Below are 11,909 nucleotides of genomic sequence, written 5' to 3'. Positions count from 1 at the left end.
AAAAAAAAACAATAATTGCATTTTTTATTTCAATAACGCATCAGTAAACAGGGATATGGACGCAGATTTAATATAGGCCCATACAATTACGGGGACCGGCAAGGATTTGGAAAGTCTGAATGCAAGTGCTGCTTACACCTAACAAGTGCTGAAATGGGACATAACCAGAGGTAGAAAGGTCTCGGAAGCACTTGGGAAGAGGCTTCCCAAGACCTATCCAGTTCTGAACGGAGAGACCTAAGTAGAATTTGTCAGGTCCAATTATTCGACTCGGGAAAGCCCCTTGACAATTCTCCTCATATTGATATCCCCCGCCTTTGAATTTTCTGGAAAGGTCACGTGTGCACATCAGAAAATGTGTAGAGCACAGTGGAAAACCCAACAACATAGGGTTTTGTCCTGTGACTCGATGTCAAAGATCCATCCAGCATATGATACCACTCGCAAGATTATCTCTCGAAGGGATCACACAGAGGCCGCGCATATCTCACGATCAACTCACGTGGGAGCTATCCCCCACATACCCATCGACCTGTTTTTTTTTCTCTTTCTGCTAATTATCTGATGCATGAAGGTTGTGTACGAGGAATGAGAACATACTCCCTGGCATACTCCACATGATTCCCATGGAGAAAAAGCTTTCTCAACTGTCTATGGCCCAGTCTTGATGAGGGGCCGTTGGATTGTCTCCTGAGATGCGTTTATACTCCTTGAGATTTTTCAACCTCCTTGGTCTTGATTTTTTTTTCTGAGACCGTGCCTCATCGGAGAGCTGAAGGTTTTCTTCACAGACAAGAGAGGTTTTTTACATCAAGAATATTGTTCTTATTTTTTTTTTAAACTACTGTGATGTTGATCCTATTTTATGAGATGGTTAATTGAGATCGTGGGATACACAGAAAAAAAGTTTTATTTCATGGACAGTTGATTACTGCTTTAATTATTTTATTAATTTCATATTTTATTGAAAATTCAGGGTAATTCGAAATTGTCAAATAGTAACAAGACAAAATTCCGGAATTTACTTGAATTTTTAAGTAATTGAAAGCTCAAGAATATATTGACCAGAATTTCCCTGATTTCTAACAATTGTCATGGAATAATTCAACTAAAATTTAGTTTCCATTGATTTTTTCCATAACATTTTGGATTTTTACTGACACAATTCCTTGAAGTTTTCCTGGAACTATGAGAAATTTCAAGATGTGTACCGGAAATTTCAACCAAAAATTTTCAACTTTCGGCAAAATGATAATAATTTTCATAAAAGCGACATTGAATGTGGTTCAGCTGGAAAATTATTATAAGATTTCCCGTTTCTAACGGGATTTAAGGCATTTCATGAGTTCTGAGTTCATATGAAATGGAAATTTCACGCGTTCATTCGGTACATCAAGAAAATTTGCATTTACGCTCAAAATAACTATGTTAAGGTGCTTCGTCTGTATTTCTCTGGAGAGGTGAAACGGAAAGGGCGTTTCACTGATCCGGAGACGGATTTAATCCCTGAACGTAAACACTTTCAATTTTCAAGTAGGGGAGGATAGGGCAAACCGGACCGAGAGGGCAAAACGCACCCCTAGGGCAAAACGGTCTCACAAAAAATTGGTCATTTTTTTTTCTTTTCTTCAAATCAAGAACACTGAAGGTGTTGAATTAAAAGTGAGTTTCTTGGCTCGTAACCGTCACAGGGGTTTTATAGACAACAACTGTCATTGAAGCGCAATTTGATCAGATTTGCTAATCACCTCGAACCACAAATGACTTCGAATTTGAAACCGGCTGAATTAGACACGAGACGCGAAGCGTCGAGTGTGTATCCAGCCGGTTTCAGGCATGAGTGGCGTAAAGATTGTTACTACCGTGTGGCTCAAAGATGACCTATGAGACAATATCTAAATTATGGTGAATAATGTGGGTTTTGGCTAAACATCCTTAAGAATGAGGTAACCTCTAAATTTTATCATTTGTTTTATTGCAGCATATTCACATACTTTGTCCATGATTTTTTCATTTATTTAATCGTCCTAAATGTTCACACAAAACACCCAAAATTCTGTATCATTGATAAGAAATTTGAAAAAATAGAAAACAATTCTTTGCAATTCCTCTACATGACAGATCATTCTCAATACAAGGAAGATTATCTCTCCGCGAATACATTCCGATATGAAAATCACCATCTTCACCTTTCGGATCCAATCTACATCGAGATTATGTAAATAGGATTCCAGAACTCGCATAAAAATGCTGTACATGTGTATGAAGCTGGGACGGCCGAGGGAAGGGGGGATTTGGCGTTTCTGTATAGAGATTTAAATGTTAAACGTGGGAGGTAGGAGAGTTTCGGAAGGACTATCCATCTATTTTAATCGCCCTTCAATACTTCCACCATGTCCCCCAGCCGCTCGTCTCGTCTCCATTATATGCCCCCCCCCCCGCGCTGTTTCTCTCCTCATCCCACTGTTCTATCTCTCGATAATTAGAAATGTCACCTTCAGGTATTTGGTGTTAACCGTGGTTGCGCCCGGGGGTTTTCCACCTTTGATGATACCGCGCGATAGGGGCGATAGAGAGAAGGGCGAGGTTAGATCGATAAATGTAAGAGTGAAATATATGAGACTTGTGATTAATAGTGTACTCGGTATTCCACAGTAACACTGAAAGGGAAAAGTTTCTCGGGTCGTCGCGATGAAAGGGACGTGGAAGCCAGTAGTTGAGGTTTCAACCAAAGGGAAATGGAGCCGGATCCCTCCTACATACTCCCCCNTCATCCCACTGTTCTATCTCTCGATAATTAGAAATGTCACCTTCAGGTATTTGGTGTTAACCGTGGTTGCGCCCGGGGGTTTTCCACCTTTGATGATACCGCGCGATAGGGGCGATAGAGAGAAGGGCGAGGTTAGATCGATAAATGTAAGAGTGAAATATATGAGACTTGTGATTAATAGTGTACTCGGTATTCCACAGTAACACTGAAAGGGAAAAGTTTCTCGGGTCGTCGCGATGAAAGGGACGTGGAAGCCAGTAGTTGAGGTTTCAACCAAAGGGAAATGGAGCCGGATCCCTCCTACATACCCCCCCCCCCCCATTCGACCTAAGACGATACGAATTTGCATGAGATTTTCATTCTCGCTATGCAGAGGAAAAAGTTGAGGAAAAATTACTAAAAACTCGTAGCGAATTTCCACTCTGGGGCTTTTATTCTATATGAAGGGAACCAATGCGAAGGAAGTGGTAAAATTTTTCAATTTGCTTTAAAGAATTTAGTGATTGTGTGTCATTTGACCTGGCGTGGTAAAATTCATTCAGAATTTCATCAAAACTTATGACAAAGTGCGAAATTTCCCGGTGAGTTGGTATTCTGAGGATGATATCGGGAGAAAATTCAATCATTATTCTGTGTGAATAGAGTTAAACTTATGATACTCATGCGGAAAATTTTATTGCGAAGAGAGATAATTTTGGCTCCCATGGGAGACATTTTTTTACTTGGCAAAACGTACAATTTCCTTTACGGAAATTTTTTTATGAAAAAAAACTATGTTGGGTCTGCCGGGATTATCTGGATAATTATTCTCAATTTTTCTGGTGGTAATTTTGACAAGAGTGACATCAAGTTCAATTTAGGGGAACAATTATGAGGAAATTCCAAGTTTTAAGTACAATGGAAGAAAATTGATAATTTTGGAGTCGAAATAAGACAAAAATTTCACAATTCATTTGAATTTTTAGTTGCACATGAGCTTTTCAGTCGTTACACCGCGAGTGCTTCAAAATTATCAGTTATTTTATTCTAGAACTTCTTGAAATGTGAAAAAAGGTGTCAAATTTTTCTGCAATTTTTGGACATTTTTTGTCTCTAGATAAGTTATTGGTTATTTATTTACCCACATAGAAAACAAATTGGAAAATATTCAATTATTTTGAAGCACAAGTGGTATATATTGGAATATTTCTTTTATGTTGCAAGGGAAAAATGAAGAGGAGCGCTAAAAAGTTTTTGAAAGCTACAAGAATCACAGTGTTGAGGCTTTCGAGGCCATGATTATTGATATCATTGGCTTTCGGATGGATGCCGCGTTTGGTTTCAACGTTGCGCAGCATTTGGTTTCAGCGTATTATGCTAAATCCGCAATTCATTGAAAATTCAAGAATATGTTGACCTGAATTTTCCAAAGGTCAGTCAATTCTTATTGAATAGTTAAATTGAAGTTCACAGTTTCCAAGCATTTTTTTATCGAATTATAAATTTTCAATGACGAAATTCCGTGAAATTTACAGGACACACCATTTAAGGACGGTATATAAATCATTTATAACAGAAGTTTGAAATTCGTTGTTGATCTGAGGTAATTTTTTCTGCCCCTTTCTGGATCCATGTACACTGATTTTACAATCAAGTACAATGATCTCTCGTTGCGTTGCACCCAACGCTGAAATCAAACGCGACGTCCATCCGGAAGCCAATGATATCTACATGAATCACGTTTAATCGAGCCCAGTAATATGAAAAGAAATATTCAACTCGAATTTTCAAGATTTTTCTGAATTTATTACCGAAAAATTAATGGAATGCTTGATTTTTCAATGACGAGATTCGCTGTAATTTCAGGGGAAATATCACGTGATGAAAAATTGCAAGATTTGAGAGGGAAAATTCAGACAAAAATTTTTAACAGTGTACCCGACGTGAAATGAGATTGAGGCAGAAGAGTAGAGTAAAATTGAGAAGTATGCCCATATGTATTACTTTTTTTTATTTAGGATGCTCGATATGTGGAGAATTCTCGATGTGAGGTCCTCCGAGACAGAATGATGGGGAAAGGGGGAGGAAGGGCAAAGAAAAAGTTGGCGGAAAGCAATAAAGCCCGTGAGCCGCAAAACTTTTTGCGTCTCGATGCTCGTAAAATTTACCAAGTGAACGGGGGGGAAAACGATCAACGTCGAGACACGTACTCTCGTGAGTTGTATATTTCTATTTTTATTCCCCGAGTAACTTTGAGGTTTAAGTCGTTAATTAACCCACTGTCAAGGTAACTTTTTTTGTTATGGTGAGAAATTTAATTTTGAGGGAATGTGGAAGAGTGAAAGTTGCGGAAAGCTAACACAGTTATGTGAGTAGACTACAGAGACGGAGATGATCGCACGTTGAGCTGATTCACTCATTGGATGTGCACTCTCATGAACGTGTTGGAAATTTGAATGATGTATCGGCACGTTTTTTATGGGGAGAAGGCGGAAAATCTAATTTTGATCTTTAAAATTTGAATGATAAAGTCATTTTGGAATTTTGGAATGTTGATTGTTTTAAAAAAAATGGCCAAAGTCCACTGGCACTAATTTGTGACTGAAATTTCTCACTTCCTGAGTTTCTGATTCTTGAAAATTTTTTGTCCCGTGATCGTTCCGGTAGTATTTCGAGGAATTTTAAGGAATTTGTTCATCCAAAATTTACAATTTAATGAATAAAATCCGTGGAAATTGTAAATTTCAGTTTAATTATTCCATGAAAATGAAAAAAAAATCAGGAAAATTCAGGTAAATGTATTCTTAAATTTTGAATCAATTGCAATGTTATATTTTAGAAGGTTGATTATTCTTAACAAATGGCCAAAGTTCACTGGTACTAATTTGTAATTGAAATTTCTCACCTCCTGAGTTTCTGATTCTTGGAAATTTTTTATCATGTGATAGTTCTGGTGGTATTTCAAGGAATTTCCAGAAATGTCTTCATCCAAAATTTACAATTTGATTAATAAGATCCATGGAAATTGTAAATTTCAGTTTAATTATTCCATGAAAATGATAAGAAATCAGGAAAATTCAGGTAAATATATTCTTCAATTTTCCATTAATTGAAATTAATTAAACATTCATCGTAATTCGGCACTGATCATTTATGTTTTGATTGAAAGTTCAAGTGAATTGGGGAATTTTTCCTGCTACTCAACAGTTTGGAATTTTATTTAGTTTGTCATGAAATTTGAAACTTCCTGATTTTTTTCCTCTAAGCCGAATTAAATGTCATTCTCCTGGTAAGAACTATTAAACTATCCATGAAATGACATTTTTTTAATCAATGTGTTTAGACCCAGAAAGGGCCAGAGCAAATCGCTTCAGGTCGGAAACAAATCTCAAACTTCTGTTATGAATGATTTATATACCATCCTTAAATGGTATGTCATGTAAATTTCACGGAATTTCGTAATTGAAAATTTATAAAAAAAATGCTTGGAAACTGTGAACTTCAATTTAACTATTCAATAAGAATTGCTTGAACTTTGAAAAATTCAGGTCAGCATATTCTTAAATTTTCAATAGATGGCAGATTTAGTATAATAGGGTACTGAATATTCATGGCTTTATTGACAATTTGAGTAAACTAGAAAATCCTTATTTTTCTGATACAGAAAAATCGGAATTCCATTGAATTTTCATTGAAATTTTAAATTTTATGTTTTTTTTTCTTTCAATTGAATTGTTGAATGTCACTCTCCTGGAAAAAAACTACTTGAAATGACATTTTTTTTTGGCAATCTACTTAAATATCAAAGACGCTACACTGAGAGAAAAATCTGAAGTTCGATTTACAATAACAAAATAGTTAAGGCATTTTGGTGAACGATACGATTTTTATTTGTCTGCGGCACATAACATTATAGTAACTTTACAAGCGTAATTTTTGCACATCAAAATGCAGTTAGACTAACCAAAGTTCAAAAGTAACCACGACAAATCTATCGTGAAGAGAACTATAAAATAGTTGCAATGACTACATTCCTTGTAGTAATTACTTCTCCGGCCATAGTTACCGTAACCCATGAAAAATTGTTGAGCCCTTTTTGACTATAATTCGATGGTGATGGAATATAGTCAGAAGAATTATATTTTTCTCTCAGTGTAGAACACATCGATTCTATGTGATAGCAGAAAATTTGCTGTCTTTCACAAAAATTAAATTATTGTCGTGATCATCAGAAATATCCCTAGAAGAATTCGTACTGTTGGCAGGAAAAAATATAATCTATGGTACAACAATCATTTGATCTCAGAGAACTGCATAAGTCATACCATGGGAAGAATACAGTCGAGCACTAAAGTTTGTAAACAGAATACATAGAATGCAAGTTCAGGCAGTTCACGAACTTTAGCGCTCAACTGTACATTGACGAGAAAAGAATATTTTTTCCCAAACAAAAAATTGTCCCCTCGAAATTATTTAGTTTTGCCAACACCACACGGAGAGAAATTTTTTAGAAAAATTCTAGTGCTAGCACGGGAAAACAGGCGCAAAGTGACGGCCAGGAAAACATTCCAGTGCCGGCACTAGAAATTTTATTGGGGAAAACGTGAATTTTTCTCCGTATTTCTGCGAAAATTTCACAGAAATCCCCAGAAATTTTACCAGAAATACCAAGAAATTTTACCTTAACAGCACTAGAATTTTTCACAGCCGGTGGATTGTGATTTTTTCCAGTACTCGTACTAGAATTTTTCTAGAAAATTTCTCTCCGTGCACACGGAGAGAAATATTCAATAAAAATTACGTATCTTTTCCGTAATTCCGGAGCGAAATGTGGTGGTAGGAAATTTTACTGTCCCTGAATTTTTCCAGAGCCTTCCGTAATGTTTAACTGAATCTCCTGTGAAAAAATACTATACCGTCACTTAAATTTTCTGAGTCGATTCCGTAATCGGTGAGTGAATTGTGAGTTCCATAATTTTTACTGAATATTTCTCTCCGTGCACAGTGTTCGGTAAGAAAATTGGAGGTTCCTCTTTAAATAATCATTTGTTCATGGAAGTTATAACTGTTTATCGGACAAAGATATACACAACTCAATATCATTCACTTGATAAAACCGGAGCCTAATATAATTCTCTGTAGAACGAATGTATTTACCCAAAATACATGCAAATGTCTCACGAGAACAATTCCAACTCTGAAAATTGTCGTTTCTTTTTTGTACACAACTAAATAGACTCAACACGACAAAAGATCTCTTCAGAGGAGCATGTAATTCTTCGACAGAACAAATTTTTTCTCTCCGCGCAAAATGATTTCCGTTTCTATCATCCTCTGCTATACATCCCAGAAGAAGAATGATCAAGTAGATTGTGTACCTGTGCAGCACGGCAACTCCGGATAACGAATTGTACAAACTTCTAACCGTCGCGAACTGAGATGATCGATACCAGAAACGAAAAAGGCATCAACAACTCACCCGTTCCTCTCATTCAGAATCTCCGACTGTTGGAGTAAGACGAATGAAAAATTGTTTCATACTCCCCCAAAATGGAGCACGGAATGAAAAGACGCTGATGATGGATATTGGTAATTTGCCAGTGAGATTTGCTCCGCATAACTCGACTCCCACCCCTCACTCCTCAATGCCAAAACCACTCTTACCGATGTAACCTATTAAAATACGTGTACACGTCTTCATGTTTAGCCATAATAGAGTGGAAATTTCTACGCGAATCATTTATCTTTCTCGCGATAATACTCAACATCGCTCGAGTGTACTCCATCAGTGGAAGAGCAGTCATCCCAGGGAGACAGGGAAGACAAATAGCTTCACGCATTATCAGGTCCCGATAATATGTAATTCACATGACTATTCATCACGATAGGGGGTGAATAGGGCTCGTAGTCTCGTTGCCCTTCTGTTATTCGCACTCATTTTACTCGGCCCGGGTGACCTAACGAATATCTCACTGTCACACGGGAAGACGGATGCTCGAATGAAGAATACGGTTCGTGAAATGTTAGCACTGTTAAAAATTTTCGTCTGAATTCTCCGTGTCAAATCTTGGAAATTTTTATCGTGTTTAATTCCTACTAAAACTTCAGGAAATCTTTTATTTCTATTTATTTATAATCTTATAAAAATCAATTATTTCATAGATTTTCAGTTTGAATTATCAGAAAATCAACAGAATACTTGATTTTTCAGTTGAATTATTAAAAAAATTAGAAAAAATCGGGAAAATTCAGGGAAAAATTGAAAATCATATCATTTTGTTCCAGAATATTCATGTTTCATTGTAAATTCTATCAAACTGGAAATATTCCCCTGACTTCCACTGAAAACTCATGAATTTTCTCGAATTCTAAGTGAAATTTGAAATTTTATAACCATTTTCCCCCTGAATCGGATTCAATGTCACTTTCATGTGAATTTCTACCATATTTTCCATGAAATTTTAAAAAATTTCTCACAGTGCATGTTTAATTTAAACTGAAACATCAGGAAATCTCGTGATTGGAAAACAAAATATTCCATATATTTTCAGTTTGAATTATCAGAAAATCAATAGAATACTTGATTTTTCAGTTCAATTATTTCGTAAAAATTCGGAAAAATCAAGAAAATTCAAGGAAAATTTGAAAATTCAAATCATTTTGTTTCTGAATATTCATGTTTCATTGCGAATTCTATCAAGCTTTGAAATTTCCGTCTCACTTCCACTGAAAACTCATGAATTTGCTTGAATTCTAAATAAAACGTGAAATTTTATAACCCTTTTCCCCCTAGATCGGATTCAATATCACTTTCATGAGAATGACTTTCAGATTTGCCATTGCCCGGTGGCTTGGCGCAGTGGATAAGTTCGTTGCCTCACATGCGAAAGGTTCCGAGTTCAAATCCCGGCCGGGTAGAATGGTGCGATCTAACCATTTAAAGTCTTGATCATCATCGCAGTATACCCTAACCGGGTCGAAGCGATGTAAAATAACGATAAAAAAAAAATTGCCATGAAATTTCAAAAAAATTCTAACAGTGCACTTTCAACGTCATTGACAGTTTCAAACTTCTCTTATAAACAATTTATGTTTCTGGGGGTCTCGAACTGGCGTGTCATGTAAATATGGCAACTTTGCATTGGAGATAGCGCTGTCTATGCTGTGGAGAAGATAACACTTTCAAACGTACAGCATTGTCATTGATACTCCAGAAAAATTATGGCGCTCCCAATAATTTTTCCGGTGCTGAACAATAATTTTTTTGGTGCCGTATGCCAATTTTTCTGATGTTACACAATACAATCTCCAAGTGTGCAAATTGTGACGTGATTATGGTGCTAGCACATGAATTTGTCTATAAAATTTTTCTCAGTATAAAACCGCCCTACTCTAGCGCAAGACAATTAAAAAACCATTGAGAAAAGAAATCGATAAATTAATTTCTTACATTCATCAGAGTAATAATTCACATGAGCAATTATCAATAATAAATAATCATGTCTTTGGGCACTTTAAATTCACTTTTGCTCATCAAAAATAAAAAAAATTCTCCGTGTCGTAGATGCAAGCAAAACTCAAGCACATAAAATCTCACCTGTACTCTCGCCATAGGAGGTGAAACAACGAGAAAAATCCTCATGGTTGCTTTAAGAAAATCATCGTGATTCCTCCCCGTATCCTGCAGCCCCGGTACATTGATACTTCCACTACTGTTGTTGGGTGTTTTCCGTCTAACTCGTCGCCGTATACTGCCCACTAGCCTTCGCCAATCCTGGCCGGAGGGGGCGGCAAAGCTAGTGCTCCCGGGTCCCATGCAGCCAACATCACCACCATCATCACAGGGTGAAGTTGCCTTTGATGGTGATGGCTCTCTGCTGGCCCGACGGCTGAGGCTTCCGCGGCCTGAGCTACTGCACCCAGCCACTGACACCGTGACAGCCTGATGTTTTTTTAACGGGCCCCGACTCTCCCCACCCCCGCCGCCACCGCTGGCCCCGCCACCGCTCAGTCTCCGGACGAGACTGCGCAGTACACCGCGACGCTTGGGCCCATCACATAACTGATCCTCTGACGCTTCCACTCTACGACCTCGGTGCGTACTCGGCGATATCTCTACCCCCTCTGTCTACTATTCCGACACTATTCTCTTCGCGTGACGTGCCCACGGGTCGAGAGCGTCACTTTCGACTTTCATCGTTGTTCAAGGTCGCTTCACCTGCCCTTATCGCTCTAGTGCCCCGCGAATTTGCTCAGAGCGGCGTCAGAGGGGGATTAAACGCGCCGGGAAAATAGTATCCATCACACAGACTTGTCGTCATCTTGCTCTCCGGTAAATTCGTCCAAGGGCGGGTGTACACTGAGAGAAATATCGCCATAATATCACAAAACTAATTTCTTACGCCAAATACATTAACAATGTATTACACCATTTTCGCCAAAATTCACGTTTTTTGAATTTTTCTGGTAAATTGTTGATCGGATTGATGTGATAAAATATTTCAACCGTTTTTGCGATTTATCATTACTTAATGACTCACGATATCTCATGATCGTGCAATTATTTCCTGCGTTTTTTCTAAAACTTTTCGGAAATTCCAAAACTTCAGAAAAAATGCAGAAAAATAATTGTATAATACCATGGAACTTCGTGAGTCAGTCAACAATGATAAAACGTAAAAGCGGTATATTATTTGGCGTCAATCCGATCAATAATTTCCCAGAAAAATTTGAAAAACGTGAATTTTGGCCGAAAGGGTGTAGCACATCCTTAAAGAAGGAAATTTCTATGGCGTTCCACATCTTTGTGAAGTCATAGGAAATGATTGGATGGGATCATCTCTTGAGGATAAATTTCTTGGGATAAGAACTGCAGATAATGTGTCAGACAATGTCAGATTTCGGTGAAGTGGTGATGACTTGAATATGAACATTTCATGATAAAGTGAGAATTTCTTGCAACAAGAAATCGATTTTTTCGCGTCAGAAGATGAGAGAATGACTAAAAATATTAAAAGCTTTGATTCAGTGAATCATGAATCATGATCATGACTTTCATTTTTTTTTTGTTTTTTTTTAAATTTTTTGTGTTTTTTTTATTTTTATTTTTTTTTGACTTCCATATTGAATGAATAGAGAGTTTATGTAGAGGAAAACCTCC

General features: G+C 37.2%; 1 protein-coding gene across 2 annotated transcripts in view; it reads right to left on the bottom strand.

Annotated features, from left to right (window-relative positions):
* LOC107044833 (pleckstrin homology domain-containing family G member 5) overlaps positions 1-11,909 on the bottom strand; it is an 85,124-nt gene that overhangs the window by 55,130 nt on the left and 18,085 nt on the right. For both annotated transcript variants that reach the window (XM_015266877.1, XM_015266878.1), the window contains exon 3: positions 10,347-11,108. In XM_015266877.1, the coding sequence (XP_015122363.1) occupies positions 10,347-10,565 (219 nt within the window). In that variant the 5' untranslated portion in view covers positions 10,566-11,108. The remainder of the gene's footprint in view (positions 1-10,346; positions 11,109-11,909) is intronic.

Source organism: Diachasma alloeum, unplaced genomic scaffold, assembly GCF_001412515.2.
Source record: "Diachasma alloeum isolate Michigan unplaced genomic scaffold, Dall2.0 Dall_scaffold_00827, whole genome shotgun sequence".
In the NCBI taxonomy this organism is placed as follows: Eukaryota; Metazoa; Arthropoda; class Insecta; order Hymenoptera; family Braconidae; genus Diachasma; species Diachasma alloeum.
This window is presented reverse-complemented; position numbering and strand designations above follow the sequence as displayed.